The sequence below is a fragment of the Gadus chalcogrammus genome, chromosome 7 (assembly GCF_026213295.1).
Source record: "Gadus chalcogrammus isolate NIFS_2021 chromosome 7, NIFS_Gcha_1.0, whole genome shotgun sequence".
In the NCBI taxonomy this organism is placed as follows: Eukaryota; Metazoa; Chordata; class Actinopteri; order Gadiformes; family Gadidae; genus Gadus; species Gadus chalcogrammus.
The window spans coordinates 25,054,375-25,081,551 of record NC_079418.1 but is presented as its reverse complement, the minus strand read 5'-3'; the positions used below and the strand labels follow the sequence as shown (position 1 = coordinate 25,081,551).

Sequence of the window (27,177 nt, the reverse complement as noted above, 5' to 3'; positions counted from 1 at the left end):
TATCGTTATTATGTTTATTTAGCATTTTATCTCAGCGTATTAAAACACTTGTGGTTGAAGGAATGGGGGAAAAACAAAACAAAACAAACAAAAAACCCAACAGAAACAAACCAAAGAAAAGAAACATTCAACCGAATCTAGACACATCCTGGTTACTTCACCCTAGATCGGACAGTCTCTAGATCACACACGCCGCCCACAGAGTTGCATCCTGATTGGACACTTGAGGAGGAAGTATGGCGAAGAGACTTGAGGTGGGGGGTTCATCTATGTATGAACTATGCACTGCTCATGTGGTTCAAATGAGATGTGGTGAAAGATGGCACCTCTCGCATTGGGATGGTTGTGTTTGTGGAGGGGGGGGGGGGGGGGGTCAGAGCACCACGGGACACGTGTCTCCTCGTCACCAGGTTTGCATGTATAGGCGATGTATAGCAGGTGGAGGGAGGGGTTGTGGGGGTAGTATACCAAGGTGGCTGATGGGTAAAGGCATGAGTCATCTCCTCTGCAGTCAGTGAGGAGGAGAATGCATGCACGAGAGAAAACCCTGGGCAGAAAAAAAATCTATGACTAGGATTCTGGGGGGGAGGGGAGGGGGAGCAATATGACCAGATGGAGAGAATCTCTGTGTGTTCTGGGATGGTCTTACTCGTGAGAGTCTGTCACTTTCAAGGTAAAACCCACTCAAAAAGTTCTGCTCACGTTGCTACAATTATTACGGCTTTAGTCCACTAAGGTGCCTGATATTCTTTGGTCTAACAACCAAGCTATAGAAGTTACACAAAAGATTGACCAAAAACGAAACATCAAAGTGCAGCGACCCCAGAAAGACCTCATCTCCATCATCTCTGCAGTTTGATTCTGATCTTTGGTTAAACTTCAATATGAGCTGTATCAACAAGCTAAGTGACAGGAAAGAGATAATTAATTCAACAGTATAGACAGGGAAGTACACATTCCAGATATCAAATTCAGAATCATCAAGTTTCCTAAAATGTCACAGTTTTAGTCTTAGAATTAACCTCTAAGTAGTAACGACATATGTTAGCATCTTCAGCAGACCCTGAGCAGAACAGGCTCACCTCCTGTGAGGCTGAGGGCAAGACTTGTAATATATCTCATATTGATCATCATTCTGAACTCAGAGCAGAAGTAAATAAATAAAAATCATGTTATTAGTATACGTGCAGCTACTATGTGCGTATTTTTTTGTTTTTTGACCTTTGCTAAGCTTAGTGAGATTCTGAGGCTCATGGTTTTATGTTAGGTATGGTGGCGATTTTCACATTAAAAGCGATTAAAAACAACTCACTGGGATGTTCCACTCCGAGGACCTGTGCCTCACAGGAACAAAGATGGGCTGACAGTTAAACCCTGGATGAAAGCAGCAACCGCAGTGGAGAGTATAATAGGACCACTGTCATAGCCGCTGTCATACCAAAGTCAGAAATAGCTACATCTTCGCTAAAAAACAAAAACTGAAATAAATCACAAACCAACTCATAGAATGAAAAGCTCAATAGCCGTCTATTGGTCAAATGAGTGGAGAACTACTTGCCTGTATGTGTTTGTGTGTGTGTGAACGTACATGTATGTATGCATGTATGTATGTATGTATGTATGTATGTATGTATGTATGTATGTATGTATGTATGTATGTATGTATGTATGTATGTATGTATGTATGTATGTATGTATGTATGTATGTATGTATGTATGTATGTATGTATGTATGTATGTATGTATGTATGTATGTATGTATGTATGTATGTATGTATGTATGTATGCATGCATGCATGCATGCATGCATGTATGTATGTATGTATGTATGTATGTATGTATGTATGTATGTATGTATGTATGTGTGTGTCTGTGTTCACATGTGTGCATGTCTATCAGCGCACGTTTATGTGTGTGCTGTGCACGTATGTATATGTGTGTGTGGGTACACACGTGTTAGTATACAAGTGTGTGTGTTCACATATGTGCATGTCTATCAGCGTATGTATGCTTGTGTGTGTGTGTGTGTGTGTGTGTGTGTGTGTGTGTGTGTGTGTGTGTGTGTGTGTGTGTGTGTGTGTGTGTGTGTGTGTGTGTGTGTGTGTGTGTGTGTGTGTGTGTGTGTGTGTGTGTGTGGGTCTTGCATGGAAGGTGAGAGAAACTCAAACCTCTGCTCCTAGAGACGAGGGAACCTATCAGACTGCTCCGATCCTCGGCAGGCCAGGATACTGCGGGCCGTATCCCGACCCTGCAGTCAACCCCCCCCCCCCCCTCCCCAATAAAGGAAGCAGAAAGTAAAAGCGAGCAGTCCTTCATGGTGAGGTGATTGATGTGCACATTGTGGTTTGTGCGTGTGTGTTGAGGTTGTGCGATAAGACTCAACAATGCACAGACATGACGATGGCCAGAGGGGGGGGTGGTGGGTCATGGGAAGTGCATAGGAGTGGCCTGATGAGATAGAGACGTGGAGCGACAGCGAGATAAGATGGGAGGGAGGGACGCCGTGAATGGGAGCTTACGGGGCCAAACACTGGCTGACACATGTTCGGACACGGAGCCGACCACCACCACCACCACCACCATCATCCCCCCCCCCTCCCCCCACACACAAAACAACAAAGACCCCTGTCACATCCACCTGCTGCTCCCTGCCCACTTCTCTGACCACCCTGCCGCGGCCGGTGTGTTAGCAGCCAGCCATCTCGCTTGGTCTCAAGAGACGAGCGCGGCGCGCCACTGGCTGCCTTCGCCACGTGCACTTTGCCCACACGGGTCCCCGTTAGCTTGAGAAAGAAAATCCGCAGAGAATCACATCCAGCCAAAGAAACACTAAAGCAGTGTGGACTGATATGTGGAGAATATAATAATGGAGATTAATGATCATAATAAAAATCATAATAATAATACAGACGAGGTGATATGAATGCTGGATATCGGCTGCTTACCAATATCGATGTATAGCTTTGACACGTTAATGTCATGCCCCCCCCCCCTCCTCCCGCCCTCGTCCTAAAAGTCGCCATTACAGTGGATAGATTCATGTTACGGGGTGCACCAGCCCTCCCTGGCCCAGTGGACTGTCTGCTCATCTGACCCCCCGTTGCCAAGTACTGCCGACTATCCACGCACAGAGAGCACTTAATGCTAAATAATAATATATTCTAGTCACATTGTCGATATTCATGTGTACGGATAAGTAGACCGAAAGCAACCGCTCGGCCTCACGCAACAGGGAGTGGAGAGTCCACGCAGATACTCCACAATCTACCAGCAAAAGTGCGAAAGAATACCCGGGTAATGTAAAAAATAATAAAAATGTCCAGACAAAGTAGCCCCTACATGAAAGATATAAATAACCCATAACCCTAACCTTTCTTTATGTCATCGGACATTGAAGCAGTGTAAAAAGGCATGGCTAGGACCTCCTTGCATAGATAACGTGTGCTGGGCCTGGACGAGAAGGGAGCAAAGACTCCTCGAGAGTCCGCGTACCGACTCTGAGGGTTTCAGAGAGCCGCCCTACGGTTCCAGTGTTCCATCCATTCAACTCAATTAAAACAAAAGTTAACGTAACAGATTAATTCACATGGATCCTAAAACAACATGAATTCATGGTTAATAAAATGTTCAGTGTGTGATAAAAAGACGTTGTCCCCAAAAGCTGCTCTCCTAGTAGTCATACGGGATTAAGATGTGTTGCAGCTATGTTACTTAAGCGGTCTTGTGTTGAGAGCTCATGGAATTGAGCTTTTTTTTTTGCCATCTTTAATAATAATAAGAAGAATAATACATATAAAGATTTAGAACATGTATATATAGATCCGTAGTGTTTCTAAAAAATTGTCGTGATCAGGTATGTACAGTGCGATATGCCGGGACCCCGCGACCACTTAAGCTAATCCACATCAACCAGATCAACTCGCCACTCAGTCCGCGTAATGAAATAAAAAAAAAAAGCCATGGGACATCTGTGGGTTCAAATAAAAACCAAAATCAAACCAAAAATAGATAAAATCGCTTCACGTCAACCCTGCCTTTGTGTGCCGCTGCGTCGTAACGCTCTCCCCGGGCTAGTCCTCTCCGTGTGCGTTAGTAATGAGTGTGATTGCCACTGGTGATCAGCATTATTGCTCTTGTCTGTTGCCCTGAGTAAGACCAGGCACTTTACTATGTGACCTTAAAGGGACACCCACAGCAGGACATGTACGCAGTCCTCCCTCCGACCCCCTCCCGGTCGCCCACGCTGCGCAACCCCCCCGTAAGCCCATCCCACCGGGTGGGGTGGACCGACAGGGAGGTCTGACCCGGTCAAGCTGACTCCCCCCCCAAACCCCGCCTGGGTTCCCCTACGGCGGGGGGGGCTAGACTGCTTCTCTGGGGTTACTGCAGCGCATGTGGTCTGTAGTGGCCTTTGCGTTGGATCAAATGTTACAGATAAAACGGAAAAACAAAGACCAAACGGGTGTTAGCTCGTTGTTGCTATGACGATATCTGATGCGTTGGGGAGCGAGGAGGAGGAGGTGGAAAAGGCTAAAAGACAATCAAACGGATAAATAACGGGATTAACCACACGCGGCCGGGCGTCATCTCTCTCACAGGTGGCTCAGGTGACCACTCCACTCCTCGGGAGGTGGTCAGGTTTTCTGTTGTGTGTGGAACTTGAAACCCGACGGGTGCGACGCTGGCACCGACACGGCTGTCGTCTTCACTACCAGTGTTTTCCTTGATAAACCAGGGGAACAGAGCTGCTTTGGAGAGGCGTTAGAGGGGAGGGGGTAGGCGGGCTGGCGGGCGGGGCGGTCAATGTGGAATCGTCGCATATTTTACACTTCATAAGTCCCGATAAACCTAAGCATAAGGGAGGTGAACAAACCGGTTTGAGGGGCGTCCGCACCGCGGCGGATCTTCGTAAAGGACCGGAGTCTGCGCACACAGAATGGTGGAGAGATAAAGAGATAGAGATAGGTAGAGAGAGAGAGGAGAAAGAGATACAGTCTTTCTTCCCGGCAACAGGAGATGATAATCGATGAGTTTCGAGGTACAGAACAGATATCGACGACGAAGAGGCCGAAGCCCTCGTCATCCTCACTCGCCCAGTGTTTTAGTCCTGCCGGAAGCGGTTAGGGTTGAGGTGACCTCTGACCCATAGTCCAGCGCAGTGGAGTGAGACGGGGAGCACTGGAAACCAGATTACGTCCAGTGGGGGGGGGGGGGGGGGGGGGGGGGGGAACAAACGAAGAAAACCAACCCCAAAACAAAGTAAAGAAACAAACCCCAGAGGCCGAAGCTGAGTTCACCCCGTGCGTCGGGATGGATGGAGGAGCACTCTGCCCCGGGCGGCAGGCGGCAGAGTGAGGCGCTGGGGGGGGTGGGGGGGGGGTAATGTGTGTTTTCAGGAGGGGGGCCGAGGGAGGGAGGGGGGAGGGTTACGGATGCGAGTGCGCCGTCCTAACGTCCCTGGGACCAAACCACGGCCGTCGGCAGCGAGACCGACAACACCAGATGGCCGGCGGGAAAGGGGGTGGACCGGTGAAGGAGGTGACTGGGGGGTGGCGTTAGCTTCTTGACACGTGCGCCCGGTAGGAGTAGCAGCGACGGTGGCGGGCGGGCGGCGGCGGTGGTGGTGGTGGTGGTGGTGGTTGAGGAGGGGGCGGTCGGGGGAGGGGGAGGCTCGGGAGGTTCGAGGGGAAGGGTCGGGTGGGCGGGGCGGTTCGAGGTGGCAGCGGCGTCATCAGCGGAAGGCCGCCTCCCCCCCCCCCCATCGCGCGCCCGCGTCACTCGCCTTTGGTGTTGTCCGTGACGGCGGCGGCGGTGGCGGCGGCGGCCCGGGCGGGGGCGGCTACGTCGCCCCTGCAGCGGCTGCGCTGGTACAGGCGGAAGCCCTTGCGGCAGAGCAGCACGAACCAGTACACCTGCGGCGCCAGGATGCAGGAGTTGCCCAGGTTGGCGGCCAGCGACAGGTGGAAGGGCACGCCGTAGAGGGGGATGCCGTAGTGGCGGCCGTACATCCAGTACATGTACGGGAAGAGGGCGATGCGGCACGCGAAGAAGGTGAGCAGCACCATGCCGCCGTTGGCCTTGTGCAGCCGGCAGTCCTGGAGACTCAGCTGTGCGGGGGGGGAACAGTGTGTAGAGGGGTTGGGAGGGGATCAGATAATTAAGTTAGAAAAGACTTCCATAAAATAAATCAAACCCACTGTTTCTCCCAGGATGTTCAATGATAATGACTATGCCATTTTTCCCACCCATTTTAAGGGTTTCTGATCGAACAGATGGCTGCAGACAAACATTCCTAGTTTAGAGAGTTAAAATAGTGTCTGTAGTCTCTTGTCTCACTAGTGATTTCCAATTGCTGCTGACTAATGAGTTTTACTTTGTGTACCTGCCAAACAACGTTTGCACGCTGAATGATAGAGGTGTCAGTAAAGGGACAAAATGTGTAGCGTCAATGCCAAATACATTTTTTTAATTAATAAATAATATAAAATATATTAATCCATTAGTCATGTTGAATAGACTCAAATACCCCTCAACGGATGCGTATTGTGGTACGTCTGTCCTTTGCATTGCTGGAATTGGCTAACTAAAAACATTAACAGGTTTGCATGATGGCATAAACCGGACAGCCCAGTAACTGTCGTTTTTCTAAAGTATTCCCATTGTGCAGGTGCCAATGGCCTGAGGCTGTACCCAGCAACCTGTTGGACCTGCATGTGTGTCATCGGCTCCGTTGGCTCGCTCACTCCAACTCACCTGAATGAGTATTTTTCCCATAGAGACGAAGGGTGTGCTGAGCTCTGTGAGGAACAAGCAGCCGACAAAGAAGTCACCCTGGTCCTTCCTGAAGAACTGAGGAGAGAGACACACACAGTCAGCAAACAGAACCCAGCAACCAGATATGAGCAGAGACACCCACCAGGACGTGTCCTGATGAGCCAATACGGACAGGTCTGCAATAGAAACAAACACACGTTTCACTTGGAACACCGCCTTGATTGGACGAAAGGACAGGATAAAAACACACAACGATGACCTTATAAGAAGGAAGGAACAGCAAGCAGGAGCAGGGCCATAGGCCTACCGGAGCAATCAGATACATTTAAAATATTGACCAGGCTCAGGACTCTGTGGTGGACGGATCCCATCGGGGGGGGGGGGGGGGGGGGGGGATGGGAGGGGGGGACTGAGGACAGACAATAGAAACAACAACAATCCAACAATCGACAAAACAAGGAGTTGTCAAGCCCTGCGAGTAGTTAGCTGGTGATGAATAAAGCATGAGGCCGAGCCGATAGGCCCCTGCCATCTGCCCGCAGAAGACCGTCTTAGACCACAGGAGAGCAACTTAACACCACAACGGCCCCGTCATCCCACACTCTCCCACCCCCCGGGCGAGTGGGTGAGTGTCGATTAAACTGATGCTTGGGATTGTAGTCTGAATGTGATACATGTCAAAATTGAACACCTTAAAGTGGCAATTTCCAAAGACCTCAGTTGTCGTTGGGTGGGCATCTATGCCGAAAGAAATACAGTACGTCCAGCGCTACACACACACAGGTGAGTTGAAGAGCGAGTCTGTGGCGGTAGCTCTGCCATATCCTCTCTGGGGGATGGATAACGCATCACCCACGGTGAGCCGCTGGGGATTTGAATGCATCGAGGGAATGAGCCCACAGACACCCAGTTTGAAACATTCATAATACTGCAGATTCAAGGGATTTCTTAAGTGGGCCATAGGCTCAATCACCATAATGTTACCTCATTCTAGCAAAAATTGTATACGTCTAGAGTATTTTTGCTACATATTTAATGCAATGTTTTGTGCTTTACCAAATTTGGCCACAAGATGAAATGCTGAAAAGTTAGTTTGGGGCGGATGCGGTGCGGCCTGGAGGTCACATCAACTCAATAACCATTAAAACACCCCACAGTTCCCCTTGAAATAAACACAGGTCTTTGGGTTAGGGTTCCTTCCACCAGCAGGCACACCTGAACAATGACAGCCACACCCACGTAGTGCTCCACGTTACATTGACTAAACCGTTCGAGGCGGTGGAATCAGCCCAAAGTACGTTGGCTCAGGCATGATGCTGGTGACAGACAGAATGAGGGAGAGAGAGGGGGAGGAGGAAGGTAACGACGACGACGACGACGACAACAACAGCAGCTGGGCCTCAATAATGCAAGGTAAGGTGATGCTCGGTCACCATTGACGGCCACGGCAAACAAGGGGGCTCGGGTTTCCACAGCACCTGGCAGGGCTGGCCAACCACAGCACAGCAACCGTACAATGAAGCCGAGGGGAGGGGTTGTGGTGCAGGGCCTGGAGGGCTGTGGTGAGAGAGTAGCTGTTCGGTGACGGGCCGCGTGTTGCAGTCTGACATAGCAGGTTCGTGTTGACACTGATAATATTGAACGAGGCTCCCCCATAGCAGATATCATCGGATTTGTTTTTCCAGCTAGGTGAATTTTCTTCTAAAATTAAAACGATAAACTTTACAGTTGAAGGGTATTCGTGAAAAACAAGAACATGGAGTATAGAAGTAAAAATGGCTAATAATGACTCAGAAATCACAATTATTTGCTGAAAGCAGTTGGAAATAACATCATGTTCTTGTTCTTTGGCTTGGACATTTTGTTTTTCTCCCATTATCTCCTTTCAGATTAAATTAGACCTTTAAGCGTCATTAGTAAAGCCCCGTCAGCTTTACAACTGGCTGGCTAAGATAACTAAATGTTTCGACCGGTGATCTCCCTTTTCCTTTTCTTGATCAAGTAGCCGTGACCAAGATTTTAAGGGGTTTTATGAAGGTCTATAAGTGTGTAATAAACATGCAAATACACTTTAACAATGACATTTGGTCAAAGCATTTTGCTCACAACTTCATAAATCCATTGTATTTAGCTTTAAAACACAGTGTGCGATTATCAGTGTGCGATTATCTCAAGGGAACAGTGCCCGGTGTTCTAGTCAAATGGCTGCCTGTGAAACAAAGTGGCCACTCTGATAACAACCACCAAGCAAGTCTTCATTTGAGATTAAAACTAAAACCATACTAACTTCAATTTGAATGATGTTGTAATAAAGTATATGGAAATATGTTTATTTGACGCTGCTTTCTAACGGTTTCATATTCCTATAAATTGGCCCAGTTACAAAAGCACATAAAAGAAATATACCAAAATACCTCCGCCTCAGATAACAGACATGTTTTTTTAGCAACACTTTGTTCCTTTACACGAGAGGCTTCGTCATAGGACAGTTAATGGATAGTTTGATGGCCGTGTTGGCGGAACTATTTATAAAATCGGGCTCCGTTTGTAACCGTCATTGAAATGTACATCAAAAAAGGAGGACAACTCAAGGTCGAAGGATGACGAGATGATAGAATGGCGGGAGCAGCCTCTTAGATTAACCAGTGTATGATGATCAAAGGTTTCTGCACGCGAACGGAAGGGTATGACTGAAAACACAGCATTTTGTCCTCAAATTGAAAGCACATTGAATCTCCTTTAAGAAAAATGACATTATGCGGTCAAATACCATTACAGCGATGGTGGAAGTGGCTGATCACATTGTCGTTAAATTTGGCAAACGGCTGAAAAAATTAACGTCAGGATCATGAAGTACTTTCCATAGAAACCATAAAATCTGTTTACTGGCACGGTTTCTGCAGACTCTAACAGACCAGTTGAGGCCTGAAGTCAGCAGATATCGCAAGCTAACCAATATTATTAATACTGAAAATTGACAATTTTCCGGTCTATCTAGTAAGGCTTTCATGAATGAGTGTAGCCTCCCACTGTGGCTTTTTTCTATCTCGCCGAGCTGCATGGGGCTTTTAACTATTTAACCCTGCTTCTGATCATGAAGCATTTTTACTCCCAATCTATTAATGTGCTCCTGTTTTGGCTCATAGTCTAACCTATTAGAACCCCATTGAGCATTTAGCATTGAGCCCGCAAATGTTAACATTGAAAGTTAAAGATCACTTTCAACCTTCCCCACCCCCCTATTCAGGGTTTAAAATGAACAAATCCAGGGTTAGAGATCAAATACATTGCTTGGCTGGTCGATTTTAACCCTAACCCCCCATTCATCGAGCTATGAAATGCTTTGATGAATGATATCTCCCTCCCTCTACCCGTCCCCCCATGTCTCACCAGAGTGACAGGTAGCAGAACAGTGAGCAGGGCGATATGGTGGAGCACCAGCAGAAACTCCTTGCGCACAAACGAGTTAACTGTGCTCAGCGAATGCCTCTTGTAGTCCTCGTGCCCTTTGACCTGGAAGCGGTAGTAGTGGCTGAGATACATGGCGTAGAGGTCGTACGCCATGTAGGGCACACCGTACCAGATGACAAAGTAGGGGGCCAGCCAGTGTCTGCAAGAAAGGTAGAAAATAGTGTCAACAAAATCGTTTCAGTCACATTCTGTACACTGAAAGTTGTTCTTATGTTCCTTCACTTTATTGTTGTTCACCTTTGAGAAGGGATTGTCCCAACACACTGCAATAAGTCTTAGGTTTAACACTTTAATCCATAAAATGGCTCATGTTCACTGATGCAAAGTTGCTTTCAACCGTCCTCGCATAAAACATGTGAGCACTTCAACGTGCGGCTGCATGCAATTATTACAAAATTCCTGGACTTAATTAGTGGCGATTACTATGACGGTTAATTACGGGCTGGAACAAAGAAACAGCCACTGGAGAGGCCTGAGCTGTTGACCCTTGACTCTTGGCTGAGTCCCCTGTGCTGTAGCCATGCCACCTTTGCACTATTTTGCCTTACGTTGAAAGGTACATCGCTTGTTCAAGATTGGACCCAGTTCCAGGAATAAGAGTTGCCTATCAATCAGTCACACAGATATATAGAGAGAGACACACGCACACACACACACACACACACACACACACACACACACACACACACACACACACACACACACACACACACACACACACACACACACACACACACACACACACACACACACACACACCAAATAGCTGTGCTAATGCTAATGCTCTAACTGTGCTAATGAGAGCAGCAATTTAAATAAAAAATAGTTCATGTCATGTTAATTGTGATGAGTAATATATATTTCTCCCCAAGGTTTATTTAGTGTGTATGGACAGCACATTGGTGATGAAACGACAAGACAAGGGACCACATTAGACGCCTGAAGGCAAAGCTCTTGAGGCAAAGCTAACGGTTAACCACAGCCTCGCATTACGGGGCCAGGGTCAGGCCATTAGAAATTTTCCATGAATCTGCATTGAGCATTGAGTGCTAAGGATGTTCAAGGTTTCTTATAAACAAATACTCACAACCGTATAATAATGACGAGTAAATACAATGTTCGGGGAAAGACAATGCTTGACTCTTATGCGAGTGTGACCTCCTAGCAGTTCAGAGGAGAACAGAATAGAGCAGTGTTGTAAACCCAGGCACTGGGGGAGGGGGGGAGAGAAGATTAGCAGTCCAATGGCCCCGGGGAGGGAGGCAGGAACTGTGCTGGTCAGTAGCTCAGTGGGGGGATTAATACAGTAGCATTAGCTTAGCACGGCAACGTCGTTACACGCATCGGACATGCTATCGCTACGCTAACACTCAGTGAGTTAAACGGTTGAAATGTGGCTCCGCAAGCGACTTTATGGCTCTCGCGGCCGGGGTCTGGGATGCAGCGCAGCCGGGGCTATGGGGGCTGTGGAGCGCTAATGTTAGCGGACGAGAGTTAGCAGACAGATGGGTGGTTCGCTGCTATCCTTGCTGGGAAAGGACAGAGAGGGCATAGGGATTGTTAATCAGGGAGAGATGGAATTGACGGAACCATTAGGGGGAAGCTGGAAGAGCATCAGTCAGATTCATGCATTTGATATATTCAGAGTGCTCCCTTTTTTTAAATTTATTAAAAACACACTTGCATTAAACATATAGCCTCGGATAATAGTCTTGTTAGATTGCCCGCTAAGTGTTTGACTCATAACCTTCAAAAATATAGGTGGGTCCCTAGCGATTGGGGCCTTGAGATCCCCAGACCAAACTGACTGTATAGGCGGGAAAAGATTAAAGGGGGTCCCTGTGTTGTGATTGGCCGGCACTCGACTCACCTGTCACTAACGACATTGCCCCGACACGATGCCACCACGATGCACCCAACCGTGGTGGCCATGACGGCATGGATAGAGGACACCAGCCTGGGGAAGAGAAAGAGAACAAGAGAGAGAGATGGAAAAAAAGAGAGGGAGGTTAATATCGGCATGTTCTTCAATGGAAAACGTCAACATCACCTATTACATTATAGGTTAGAGATTCTAAACAGTGTTGTGTCAATTAGAGCCCGACCGATATATGGGTTGGCTTTGGCGGTATTTCTGTGCTGATATAAAGATTTTAGAAATGGTTTTGATTTAGAAATGTTATTGACTCTTTATAAATCCTATACTATACAACTTTTGTTAGATGTATCTGGAAGGACAAATCCACAGACTATTGGTTGTAAAAAATGTCAAACCACAAGAAAGAAGCTCAACCAGAGGAATTCTATGGGTATGCACTGTGTAGTGCCAAAAAGTCACATGACTCAGCTTTACTGCCAGACCATGGCGTCAACGTGTTCCCTTCCCTGCAGAAACGTGCAAATCTTTCTCACTCGTGTCAGGATTGAGTTTTTTCCAAGGTTCATGAGCTCTTGCAGACATATATGATCTTCTTTGGTCTTGGGCAACTTTGCTTGATGGTTTAGTAAATTGGGTCTGCAATCATGGGTTTAGGTGCCAAACAGTGGCATGGGTAAAGCTGGTTGACACACCTGGCATAGCCTTTCAGAAAAGTGAGGTAATGGGCTGCCTGCCCACTGATTATCGTTTTTTATTATGTACTTTCTTCAAAAGGTCAGCTGTTGGAAGTGGATTAGCAAGGGGCCACTTGCAACACACTCAAGCGTCAGTTGAACCTATGATTGTATGCAGTCTCTCACGAGGCAACCAAAACAATTGCATTTAATCACAAATCTCATTCGACCTGTAAATCATTTCAAACAGCACCCCACAGTAATCCCCTTAACGCACTGATTGCAACACTGAGTAGCCTCCTGTTTGATAAAGATATTCTTCCTAACTTTGAGACACTATCTTTGACTAAGGAATGCTATTGTCCATCAGGTTTGTAGAACGAGTTCAGAGTCACAGGGCAGCGTTATTCAGTGATGCAAGACCCTTTGCAAAGCTTCCTGGGACGCCATGAAGACATGTGACTTATTGTGAGCCATTGATTAAGATCACAATCACTTCAGAAGAGTCGTGTTAGACATATGTGTTTGTGTTATGGGTCCCTATGGGTCCCCCCCCTCCACACTCTCTCTGCGGGACCGTGGTCATGACACCAGCCTTGGCATGGCAACAGAGATCATGTGACTGGGCATCATGGAGAAAAAAGTCACACCATATTTTACCGTCTTCTTTGGCAATGTTTTGCATAGACAGATGTGTACAAGCATGCGAAGTGTGTAAGCCTTGCGAAATCTGCCCCAAGCCCCAGGCCTATGTTGCGTACTCAAGTCACAGGACCAGGGACCTACGGCCTTAAACAATGGATTTTTTGTTTGCCGACCAGCAGTTGCTTCAAAGGGAGAAAAAGCCGTCAAAAAAGGGTTGTTAAGGTGTACTTGGGAAAAGCTGACGGGTAGGGGAGGGTGTGAGAATGTGTTTTGTGTTCCCATGTTGTTACACCGGTGTGTGAATGCTCATCTCTGCTACCCCACCCCCACGACCCCTCACTTACTTTCTACTCACTGCTGCCACTCATGTGAGCCTCTGCGTGCAAACATAAATTTGGCAAATGCAAACGTATGCACATGCATGGGCACAGATACTCACACTCATACTGTATGCCAACACATACACCTCTAAAATACATAGAAACACACGGACACAAAATTACAACCCTGTCTGACAAGAGAATCGCTTCACGTTTCCTCTAGTTAATGCACTTTGTAATGCAGGGTTGCACAGTCCACTACAACGTTGTGGGTTGCTACAAGCAACCCTGGGAGAGACAGAGCGTAGACCCAAAAGGAAAGGAGCCAGCAGAAACGAGAGGAAGAGGGAAGGAGAAAAAAGCTAACTGAGCATAGCACATCCGAGGCAAAAAGGCTCACTTCCGTTCTATCCCTCCGACTCCCCTCACTCCCTGTCGGCTCATCAAGGGGATAGTCATGCCATTCACTATATTATCCCATCCAGCATATCTAAAATGAACTACGTAGATATGCGTGTGTGATAAGAGGCTGTATGTACCATGCCGAGGACAGTGTGACGGCCTCAGCTCGTTATCAGAGTTGGAGAGCCAGTCAGCCGTGATCTCGATGACCGTTGAGTCGTGAAGCATCCATCAGCCACCGACTCAGGGACCGAGTTCAGAGCATGTCCCTGCCCTTTGTTTTCCACACTTACAGTGGATGTCCAGGGCGAGAGCGCATTGGGACAACAAAATTGACATTTTGAGCTTTCAACTCGCACTAAACAGTCGTCATCATTCTTACTTGCTGCTGCCAAAAGATGAATGAACATATAATAAACAACCCTTGATTGGCTGCACCTGAGTGACACAATTCTGTCACAACCTATGAAGGTCGAGGACGAGTTTGGTCACACTCTTGCCATGCGATTCAAATGGGACAGTTTGGCTTCACTGTGCACCGAGCCAAATATTTACTGACTGCTTCCTTTGTATCAGAAAAACAACCTTTTGAGCTCTTGATAGAGGGACTGTGCTATGAAACTCCAAATTGATTTAAAGGTGAATGATAATAATAGTTGAATTGCATGATCATTGATCAAGTATAAAAGGTATTCACGGGGCACAGATGACCAGCCCCCACAACTTGGGAGAACATTCTAATCCCATGTCACTGGTCTTTAAAACTAGGCCAGCACTATGCTTTAAGACACTTAAGTAACTGTGTTACCATTAAACATTGGCTGCCAGTGTTACGTGGAACAGATAGCTACCGGTTCTCTAAACTAGGCCAGGGTCATGCTTGAGGTGTTCAAGGGAAAATATTGTAGCCAACGCTTGTAAGCCTTTTCCATGAAATCTCCAGTCAGCCTATGTACAACAGAGCATGTTTGATTGGTTTGCATTTTTGCCAATCAACAGCAATACCCTATTCATATGGCTTTGTGACTTAAGAAATATTGAAGATGGTCATTTGTTAGAAAGCCAACAGAATATCTAACAAACCCCTTTTTTTACCTTTGTCATGTTCTGACAAGATCAAACTGTAAACCGAGTCGTCTGCGAAATCCAGAGGGAAAGCATTTTGGTAATGGCTTTGGTTAGATTTGGGTGTGACACGCACATTACCCACATTATGGAGTACTGGGTTAGCATTGCTTGGCTCATTATGTACTGTCATGAGCACACTGAAACAAATCCCTAGCAACTTGTACAGAGTTGTATGGCAATAAAGTATTGAATCTTGAACCTATACAAGTGTTCTAACGTGGATCCTAAACGCATAGTAAGGGACCAGATCCACTTTAAGGTTAGGGTGCTGCTTACCCTTGAAATGTTTTGTACATTAAAACACAATGAACTGGTACACTTGGTACACAGAAAGCTAAGGACGGGGTGTTTTATAAACATGCAGCAGCTGTCCTTTATCTCTGTTGTGCAACTCAATTGTATTGTCTTCATTCTTAACCTGTGGTAGAACCAACTAAGCTATGCCTTCTACCGTTAATACTATTAATAGGAAACCAGAAGACTCAGCTTGGTGGGGATAACACACCTATCATTCTCCCCAAACACACTGCATTGCAACAAGCATGGGTGAAGGCCAAACCAATGGTTCACTGGAACACTATGGAAGGAGACATCTTCAATTAAAGTTCTGTATTTCCGAATTACAATTTGTACTGCTTATAAACTCTACGGCAGTGGAGATGGCCTAGTAGTCCAAGATGACATGCTAAGCCTTTCATTGTAAAAGCCTTTTTGAAATGATTTTTCTCTTTTCCCACTAGGCTGCATTGAGGCGTATGAAATACATCGTTGACGCCATGCAGTTACAAGCAAACGAAAGTGTTTAACATATTGAAAGTATTCGCCGTTTACGTGATGATTAATTGTCACTCGACAGCATCGTTGTAATAGCTAAGTGACCAGCTTTACACAAAGCTAACTCAGCACTCTGCCGAGCTCATAGGCGGATTAGCAACAGTGACAGCGTTCAAATGAGCAATGGTTTGAACCCCCCACAGCACATGTGAGTTTACTGGTTTACACAGACCAGTAAACATGCGATATCGTTAGACATTAATCGTCCATCATGTTTCAATGGTATTAGGCGTTTCACACGAGCGGTAGCTATAACGTTACTATGGTAGGGGTTTGTTATCGAGCCGGGTTACGTAAAACAACACAGCGCCTCGACTATTATAGTATTTTTCTTACTTCGATAGCGAGTAAGACCGCTATATACGTGTTCAAAATGCGTGTTGCCATTTAGGCCATGGATGTATGGGCCGATTAGGGGCCCCTAGTGGATAAATATTTCAGAATGGGTCCTAAAAGTGCCAGTCCCGGGCTACCTCTACGGCCCAACTTGCTGGAGACATGCCTGTCTAAATATAGGTGCTGAGGACCCATGGAGGCTCTGCATCATTTATGATTGCAATGTTAGACAAATAGTATAATGCCTTCACGGGATAGAAACATCGCCTCCCACACGATCAAACGATGGGTTAAAGTTAATGGTTTTTCCATAACAAATTAAAGGATGGTTAATGGTTTGTAATAATCGGATTAAACCTGAGGATATTTTCAACTGAAAATGTATGCCCTATAGAAATTCGATAACCAGTGGCAATAGTTGTGTTATTACTAATATTATACCGTATGACATACGTTACAAAATGATGGTGTATAATATAATAAGGAATCGATACATTTATATGGACACCGTAAGGTTATATCATTACATTCGGGATTGGCAGCGCTGTACTATAACGTTATTGTATGCTTTTGATGCGTTTCACTGCAAGAAGACTGCTACAATGAATGCACATTGTTTTCAGGTGGGCTATGTGATGAAAATGAATAAGCATACCTCTCACTGACAAGAACCACGTCTGCATCGGTCCACTGTTTGAAAATGGACGGGAGTATTCTCCGAAAGGCGAAGAAGAGACCGGGAAAAACTACGACACCGCAAGCCAGAACTTGCAACATCCTGCACTTGTCTCGGGAGCTGGCACTCGACCTATCTCCGTTTTCTAATCAGGGTCGACCTTTTGTCCACTATATTTTCCCGTTACACACGACGTTTACTCATTTTTGGTGGCCCGGAATCACCGTGCTTGCTGGATTGTTTCAGCGCTCACGCCACAATCCGGGCACCAGTGAGCGCAGCGTTTTAACGTTGCCTCAGCAGCACGGCACTCTTAAGTAGGGATGGGCGGCACACGAACGAACTGCTCAAACGGAACACAATATGAATAGAGTGACTGATCATGCATCTTATAACAATTCAGTAGCTTACAAATCCGTAAACAATATTCCTAGTGAATAGTGTTGTCGTAGGCCTAACCTGACAACATAATATTATGCAACAAAATATGTTGGCATACTAAAAAAATGTTATAGGTTCTAACTTATGTTGATATGTAACAAGGCAAATAATGCAATTGCACAATGATTGATTCGATTTTTTCAGCTGTTAAGAACTTAATTGTTTATAGTTTATTATGAGCTGTATACATTTTTGGGATCTGAATTGTTAATTGTTATGCTTTAATGAATATATTACAATAAGAACAAACAAATTATTTTTATTCATTTTAATAATTATAAATATTGATGGTTTATGTTGGTCATATATTTTAGAATACTTTAGTTTTTACCGATTTTATACACTGAGGAAGTTCGAGATGTGACGATACGATTTTGACTTCCCATCGCTACTATGACAAAAAATGATCAAGATCTTCAGGATTGATAGCTCTGTCGACGCAAACTAAGTCAGACCTTCAAGCTTGTCGCACGTTTAAATTAGCATATATCAGGACAGAAGCTTGACAAACAAGCCAAACTTCTTTAAAAGACACTCCCTGGTAGAGCATGTGGTTACCTTGAATTGATACATGCTCCAACCACGAAAACCAACTAATAATGGTTTCATATTATTATTTTTACTTTTTGATGTGGTTTAGGAGTAGGCTATGTTATGGACAGCATTTGGTGTTGTCATATGAGCATGTTTGACTATAGTGTAACATGTATTGAAAATGCATGTTTTATCTAAACATATGTGATCCCAATAATCCACAGTATATAACATTTGGGTCTGAGTGCATGATTGGTTGATGTAGGCTAAACAAAAAGTAGACCAGGGTATTGCGGCGTAGGCTCTCTTGGTTTGTAAGTAGGACAGTTGCTATGGTGTTTGAGTGGTTGCTCTGGTGTTCTTTATGGTTCGTAGGTGTTAGCGGTCAAGGCTAGGGCATTGTCTGTTGCATCTAAGGTATGCTATTGCTTGGGTGTTTCTGGATTGTTGCTAAATGGTTGAGAGAGCTGTCTGGTCAGTAGGTGGTAGTCTGGAGCTGCGTACCCAAGCTTAGCCTGCAGCTAAGGTAAGGCGTGTCCTTTGTAGCAGTATCCTATGAAAGCTCCTAGGTCACGCATACATTTAAATGGTTAAACAAGGCCCGAAGGATGCAGCAGTTGTGTTCTTCAGAGTTCTCAGAAAGAAGGCTGCATTTATGAGCCTCATTCGAAGGATCTTTTGCATTGGGACAGCCTCTATGACGTAGCAGCTGAGAAATGCAGTCCACCAAGGCAGCAGCCTAAGCTTTGGGACACAGCTTAGAGGCCTACGATGGTCGTTGGGCATTCTTAAAAGTGAAAGTATAAAAAATGAACTCCTATAGGGAGACTTTTACAAATCTACAACGTAAACTATAGTCCAACTTAGCTAACCCATTGTGTTCAAGATAAGCGAGCGAGACAACAGTACTGAAATGCAAGACCAATATTTTCAAACAACAACATCGATCTTGCAGACAAATTGTATATCTGAAGTACCCAATGTATACATACTATGTTTAAGAACTATATAATATCACCTGTCAACTATGATCGGCTTATATTACCATTAGTCTGATTTTGGTTTCAAATCCAAAACAGCAAAAAAACTAAAAAACATTTAATTTCTTAGAGGTTGTTGACTATTTGTGTTTTCTTTCAATGGATGGTCCGGTTTACAAAAATCATATGTATCCTTCCAGAAATAAATGTATGGTACTTCCTTCCCAGCAACCTCCCTATGGTTGCAACACAATTTAACAGAGGAGGAATGTTCCAAAGTTCAGATGGATTGAGGGGGCAGCCAATACAATGTTATTGTTATCTTCTGTTTCAAAGAGGACAATAAATATGATCTGATTAAGGCAATTAATATTTTTCCCTTGGCCAAACACATAAAATAATGTACTGGCGTTAGGTTATGTTTTCCTAAATCTCCCCTGGGCAGTGGTGGTTCTAAACCATTTCATCTTGGGGGGCCTAGCAGGGGTCAGTTGCTCTATTTTTCGATGGCCTCGGACCAGAACTAGGCTCATCTTTGTCATAGACGAAGGGTATGGCAATGTTTACCCATCTGTTTTAAGAGGTTATAATAAAGAAACATTTACCACCGCAGTCACATGGGTACATCCTTGAGCAAAGACCATTGAAATTATTGACCTGACTTTGAAATGAACTACAAATGTTTTGATCGACCCTTTAAGAAAGAACTTGAAAACTTGAATGGGAATCGTGAATGATTTATATTTCATCCAGGTTTTTTTCTATTGTTACCATATCGACAGTAGCTTTTATGAAATAAGGTTAGATATTTTATTGATCACAAACAACATTGATTTGGCATGATAAGTCTGTGTATAATGTGTGCAAAACCATATTCAGTTATAATCATTTTGAACTTCATGGCCACATTGGCCATGAAGTTTTTTTTTACCTGCAATGACTCAGTCTGCCCATTGGAAATTACTTACATGGGGCAGTTAGCTCTGGTCAGGGTAAGGGTTTGGGCGAAGGAGTGAATTGGGATCGAGCCAGAGAGTTGTTATATCTAATCTTGACTCGTTAAATTATGAAGTATTTAAGTTTGACTGAAACTCAAAAATATGTAATAGGCTTATCTGATCACCCGCACCCAAAACCCACACATCCACACACACACAAATACACACACACACACACACACACACACACACACACACACACACACACACACACACACACACACACACACACACACACACACACACACACGCACACACACACACACAGAAATATGGGAGGGCTACATGGGAAGCATGGTAGTAAAATTGGCCATAAAACAGGTGGTGAAAATATATATCCTGGTGTTACAGGAAAAATCAAATAGACACCGGACCAACATCGCATCAACATCTTAGGACTCAGGTAAGACATCACATTAATTTTTACCATATGTTAAACGCAACAAATGTTGCTCAACACAACATCAGAAATGTTGTACAAAACATCCTTTTTGTAACAAATCCTTAACCAAATATTGTAAGGAAAATGGATATTTGACAAGCCACTCATCCCTGTATGCAAATAACTATTTGGTTCTATTACAGGGTGGGATGTGTAGGGGTGTGCTACTCTGCTTGGCATATAGGTTTCAGATTGTCTTCTCTTTATCATACATAAATTAAACATTATTACATTAATATGTATCCTTTCTTTATTATTGTATCTGAAGTTTAAATGTTTGCTCCATCTGTGCTCTCTCCCTATTGTTGTAAGAAGTGTTTTGTGTACACACAATACTCCAACTTTACACAATGTGATTGATAATGTGTTTCCCTCCAAATCAGTGTAACTTAACAACTGAAGAGATCATGTGGGGAAATCTGACGGCATTGACTGTTTGCCTTTTAGGCACAGGTAGGATTCCTCTTTTATGACCTAAGCATGCATGTACATCTTTGTTCTAATGGGGGTAAAAAACAGCTAACAATTATCCTTTTCCATTGTGAAAAGAAAATGTTTCCTCCCAACTTTTCGCAATCATAATATTGGTCTAACACTTTCAGGGGATCTTCACTATTTGGCTGCCTCTGAGAACACTATTCATTCTATTTATATATTATGTCTACAATTATCCAGTTTCCTCTGCCTTATAGTCAATTTAATCTTACTAATAAACTTTGAATTCCAAACATTTATGAAAATAGCCTACTTAAATGTGTGCTTGAGGGAGTTTTCTTAAACCTTAATCTATTTTGTCCAACCTCTACATCTAATCTGTGGCGGAAAATGTGATGGATTCAGTGGAAAATACATACAGTGTATAGCGCCAGTATACGTTAACTCTGATATAGGCCTATATGTCATTATTTCCCTGTGAATCACTCCTTTGCCACCCTTTATGTGTGCCAGTATTCATAGGTGGAGTTAGCAGCACCACAACAACAGAGGTTCCAATAACAACCCCGGCTCCAGGTACAGCGAACCCGACAACCATCGTTCCATCAACAACACCAGAGATTCCAATTACAACAACGAAAACGACAACAGAGAATCCAGCAACGGAAACGCCAACAGCGAATCCAGCAACGAACTCGACATCAGCAAATCCAACAAAGCCTACGACATCCGAAGGCACCCAGAAACCACACACCACCGACGCGGGGCCGGGGCCGGAGCCAGAGGGGCTGAGCGATGGGGCAATCGCAGGAATTGCCGTCGGTTCAATCGCCGGTGCGGCTGCCTTGGGTGAGTTGGATGCAGGATATAAATACCTAGCCTATATCTTGACGGAAAAAGTGTTTCCGATAACGTCAAAATTAGTCTGAAAGGTTAAGACCACTGTAATAAAGGAATACAATGGTTTAGTGGTTAATCATTTATTTCCCATCATAATAGCAGTTATAAAAAATAACTTTCAGCTGTTCCCATCGCCATCGCCACATCAGGTGGGGCTATAATATCCACTTAGAAAAGATTATAATGGATTGACATGATTGGAGTTTGAAAGTAACAGACAGCAAATATTTTGCCATACATTTTAAACTAATAAGGCTGCTCCTATGCCGTTCGATGAACTCTCTCTCTCTCTCTCTCTCTCTCTCTCTCTCTCTCTCTCTCTCTCTCTCTCTCTCTCTCTCTCTCTCTTTCTCTCTCTTTCTTTCTCCCTCTATCAGGTGGCGGTATCTTTGGTCTGCTGAAGTACACTGGAAAGATTTGAGGAGGGTTGATTAGTGTTTTAATAGTAGGTTTGATGACCTTTGCTCTATTGTTCGATATTTCAAAGAGTTCTATGATTTCCTGCTATCAATGCCTCCCTTGAAGAAACATCTGACTTCAATGCCATATATTTTCAAAATATAATTTAATATATAATTTAAATAATACGCAAATACAGAGCTCGAAGGCCATAGTTTGACAGGATGTTTCATGTCAATGCATGTATATATTAGTTTTTTTATATCGTCATTTTGGAATTCTCTTGGGTGTCTGGGGATTATTTCAGGGGAACATCCGTTTTAACGTTGGTTCTTACAGGCTACAGCTAAATATGTAGCCCAAATAAAATGCTAAAATATGATTAAAATGTTAACACAATAAGCAACAAATCACCATTGTCGTCATCTGTTCTTATATACAATTGTATTAGTTTAGCAACAGTCAACAAACTCTGGAAAAAAGCACAAAGGCAGTGCGTTAAACTTAGCTTCTTCTATCTTGGAATGGTTTATCTGGGACCATTAGGATATACTTCCAGTTTCCTTGGATACATTCAGAATTTATGGAATTAATCTGCTGGGAATATTAGATATTGACAGACAGTTTGTGAGGCTCAAATAAAATGTAAAAATGCTCAAATGTAAAAGATCTCTCTATTAAATGTAAGATATACTTGGCACCTTGCTGTTGATGTTGGTTTGACGCCCTTCATCCTATCAAAGAGCCAAATAGCCAATGCTCTCTGATGCTCACTCCGGCCATGAGAGGCCGCAGGCGTGCAAAGTGACGGTGTCTCTTTAAAACTGGACTTTGGTTCACATCGACATACGATGAGGACATTTATGGTGTCATTAGCGATGGAACAGTCAACAATGGTTTGATAGATGACCTATGAAGATTTATGAAGACCAACAAGGGTATCGCTGCCAGAGGCACTGTAAATGCCTTAAGGGTGACAGATACATTTATAAGGTTATAAGCCTACCTCAGAGTTGTAAGCACAGACAATATGGTGAGTACAGAAGACTCACCTGCTGTAATAAAAACAGAAAGGAAGAGTATCAAAAGTCAGTATGGCGGTTTTACAACGGACTGCGTAATCTAATTTCTCAACATGCTCATTGAAATAGACTGTGTTTGTGAAAAAAAGCAATCCAGAGAAGCCCTTATTCTGTCACGGGATCCACCATGCACATTTAAAACCTTCTTGGCTGGAAACAGTCCAGTAGGCCTGGATGAACAGGCTACATAATAAGTACGCTCAAAAGTAATCAAAAGCATGGGGGAAATGTATCTGCTATTCTGCTTGTAACATTCAAAGACTACCTGACCAAACTAACTTATCTGCACTTTTGAACAGAAGCCGCATTTGTTGTTATATTTGAGTAGAACATGCTGTCCCATTGTCCAATTCCTTCTCAGCAGGCCCAGTTTGTTCCGATTGGGATACCGGTTTATAACTCTATCTCTTTTGTCCTCACAAATTAGACCCCACGCAAACTCACAGATCATGTTTTAGCTATGGAAACCTAAGCTGTGATAGTTGCTGACAGAGTGTGCACGGCCAAACACACATACACACACAAACGCGGATCCCACACCCTAAAAAATCTAAAATTGGGACAACTTACAATTTTAAGGCAACAAACTGCAATAGAATTTGAAGTTGGGATTGGGAAAGACAACTTAACTTAAGTCCTGCTTTTGAGTTGGTAAAACTTTGAATTTCAAGTTCTATTAACTCAACCTGTAGTTGCAGTAACTCACTATCTTTGGTTAAGAAAACTGTAAAACCTTAGTCATCCTGACTTAAGTCTAAGTTGCGGTAACTCGCAATTCTAAATTAAGAAAACTTTGAAACCAAAGTCATCTCGACTTATGTTTACGTTGCGGTAACTTGACATTTTAAGTTATGAATACTTTAAATCCTTAGTCATCTTAACTTCTCAAACTTGCAATAACTTTGAAATATGAAAACTTTAAAGCCATACTCATAACTCAACTTCAACTTGCAGTAACTCTATATATAATACATCATGCATGAAACAAATTACAGGGGCTATAATATCTGAATTCAAATCTTTTTTTATTGAACCTGTCTTGCATGTCTCAAATGCTGTGCAAAAGCACAGAAGACCAATAGCTAACCTGATCAGGTGAAACAGTTGCTTTCTTAAAACATTGAAATATCAGCACGTGCTGTATTAAAATCCTTTCTATCGAGTGTCAACGATTCAAACATTTCGAAATCCTAACAGGAATGCATAATACAGCATTATTTAACTTCTAACATGCAAGATTCTTTAGGCACTTACTATAAGAGTTGGGTAGAAGGAAGGCATACCAATTTAAATGTAGAAACTGCTCTTCATGAATCAAACTAAACCAAAGAGAAATGAAAAAAAAAACAGATAAAATCCTCCAACTCAGTACCTTATGTGTCATAGTGAGTGAGTGATTGAGTGAGTGAGTGTGCGAGTGTATGTGTGACAGGAAGAGAAGAAATATATGGGGGACTGAGTAAAATAAGTAAATAGACAAAAGGGCAGCACATTAACAATTTAAAACAGGCCCAACATTAGTAAGTTTGTTTTCAACAGAACTTGCAGCTCAACATTAGGTTCTGCCACAGGGTTACAGAAGAAGTTTGTTTTTGAGGGATCTGACTCTTGCAGAGAGATAAATCCCCAGCTCCAAGAAGAGCTTTTGAAACGTTTCAAAGGTGTATCGCAGTTGCTTGGGAAACTGGATGTTCAGGGCGTTGTGGCATCCCGCCACGTGGTCCTCGGCCTGGACGGGCCCGGGGTACCGTGGAGGACGGGGTGTACCACCCCCACCCACCAGCCGGCGATGGAGAGCAGCCCTTTCGGCACCCCAATCAGGGTGATTGGGGGACACCTGGCCGAAAGCACGGGAGCCATTTTAAAAAGGAGGCACAGCACAGCACAGCACGTCTCGGGAGACCAGGAACAAGGACGTAGTAAGCGCTCTGGTCCACGAGCGGCTAGAGGCTCACGGAGACCCTAGAGACCGCGTCTTCATTGTATGATTTAAGTTGTCTGCAATAAATGCCTGCCATGGCTAAAAAACCTACGCCAAGCGAGTTTTGTCAGTGGAACCCGGCCCAACCTAGGACCGGGATACCACAGCGTATATATCAGCCCAAAGAGCAACGCAAGGGCCGTTGGCAGGTCAGGGAGGTCTTGTAAGACGATATGTTCTTCTAAAACCACAGCTATGTTTTGAAGTCTTGCAGGAGCGGAACTTTGATCCTCCATCACAGAAAGTATCCCCACAATGAGACACCTTGTCTTCTCCTCTTCTGGGTCAGTATCCTTGTGATGTATGATAATTAAATGAAACAAAAGGTTTGTCTTTAAATTCCTATGGCTAAGAATAAGTTCTTACTCTCAAATAACTATAAAAAAGATTACATTTATTTTACCTTGACACAATTATGTTAAAAAACAGAACATTTCCATCTCGTAAGTTTCAGACTAAATAAAGTAATAGCCAACGAAGTACAGCTTTTTACGACATTGACATAAAGAGGGCAAGGAGAATATTGGAATGGATAAACTGGATGAAAATAAAAGGCAGAGAGGTTAAAGTCAATAACAGAATAAACATTATGATCCAATCAGTCTATTTTACAATATAATAACAGTATAATACAAGTGACGGTTGCTACTAATGACCACTCACCAGACAATTCCTGAACAGCTTCTCGTGACTCTCACAGAGAAATAAAATAAGGCCCTTCAATGCTGCGGTCTGTCTGTGTGCTGTTATGTAATTTGTCTTAAACACAAAGATATGGATAAAAAGAATTACTACAAAATCAAAGTAACATGTACTAAAGTAGAGAGCAAACAGGAAAATGTCAATGGTGAGTTTATCTGATATATTTCATCCAACTTCTTAGTTTAATTCATTCGTTTTTATTCACTTACTGTAGGTAGAGGACTAAACAAATATAATCACGCAATTTACTGTATCACTGAGTGAAGCATATTCATAAGGTTCACGTGACATCACTGTAGCTTTGCGCCGCCATCTTGACGACCGATCCCACCCACTGACCCACTGATTTCAGTGGTAACTCAGCACCAACAACAACACCTACGACCACAATCAAACAATGAGAATGCGCTCTTTTATTCTCTTTAGTGCAGGTAATGAAAGGTTCTGAAAGATGGCATATCCATGTAGCTCACTAATGAATAAAATGCATACAAAAAACGTTAACATATGACCCACTATGCTCCATATACCTAATGTTGACACCGTCCCAGCCAAAGAGTATTAGTATTAATACCTCATTCATTGTCCAAAATAATCCATAATAATTCAAAGCGGGTTTTGTTGTGGGTACAAAATTAATCTTGAAGAAAACTCGTCCTAAGCGTCCCTGGCGAAATTATCGTCTATGATTTGATAACTGATTTCAACGATCAATGATAGTAACCCACCACAAACAGTTCACAAGAAGTCACAAATATATAGTACATAACTTTGCCCTTATCAGATAAAGATTATTGGTGGCCAAGTGCCTCACTTTAGCGTCCTAAACCCATCCAGCCACAGCATATTGGTAGGCATCAGTGCTCTTGAACGCTTTCAATATATCTCCACTGTATGGGGAGGGGTTGTGGACTAAATAAATATATATGTCATGAAGATTGATTTGAGGCAAGCAAAAAAAAAAACTGAAAACTAGGGGATAACAAATAAGGATCGGAGCCTAAAATCGATAATATCTCTGTCTCTCTCTAACATTCAGATGAGCGGTGTGGGGGGCCATACTTGGCGAGATCTGTCGTGCAAATGGCGGTGTCACGTTAAAATTGTACCGGGGGCGAAAATTGTACCGGCCTACGTCATCGTT

General features: G+C 43.8%; 1 protein-coding gene and 1 long non-coding RNA gene across 3 annotated transcripts; one reads left to right on the top strand and one right to left on the bottom strand.

The window, feature by feature from the left end:
* Positions 1–570: 570 nt before the first annotated feature.
* tlcd3a (TLC domain containing 3A) lies at positions 571–17,450 on the bottom strand. Its single transcript, XM_056594849.1, has 8 exons — positions 17,119–17,450; positions 12,116–12,202; positions 10,165–10,384; positions 6,754–6,849; positions 5,783–6,107; positions 4,874–4,923; positions 2,657–2,783; positions 571–578 (listed from the first exon to the last, which is right to left on the bottom strand). Exons 1-8 carry the CDS (start codon positions 17,238–17,240, stop codon positions 571–573), a joined length of 1,035 nt encoding a protein of 344 aa, XP_056450824.1. The 5' UTR covers positions 17,241–17,450.
* Positions 17,451–18,385: 935 nt separating this feature from the next.
* Positions 18,386–22,928, top strand: LOC130386563 (uncharacterized). Of its 2 annotated transcripts, none has more exons than XR_008896134.1 (5): positions 18,386–18,428; positions 20,444–20,495; positions 20,918–20,987; positions 21,483–21,818; positions 22,247–22,928. It is a non-coding gene; the product is annotated as an uncharacterized LOC130386563 (long non-coding RNA). The 2 variants fall into 2 exon arrangements; XR_008896133.1 differs by lacking the exon at positions 18,386–18,428 and adding an exon at positions 18,454–18,640.
* Positions 22,929–27,177: the final 4,249 nt, after the last annotated feature.

What these genes read in the sequence shown, in the direction of transcription:
- tlcd3a (XM_056594849.1), bottom strand. Translation starts at nt 17,240, where the DNA reads ATGTTGCAAGTTCTGGCTTGCGGTGTCGTAGTTTTTCCCGGTCTCTTC. An exon ending in GTGGTTCTTGTCAGTGAGAG is followed by an intron (nt 12,203 to 17,118) that starts GTATGCTTATTC and finishes TCTCTTCCCCAG; the next exon opens with GCTGGTGTCCTCTATCCATG. An exon ending in TGGGAAAAATACTCATTCAG is followed by an intron (nt 6,108 to 6,753) that starts GTGAGTTGGAGT and finishes CCCCCCGCACAG; the next exon opens with CTGAGTCTCCAGGACTGCCG.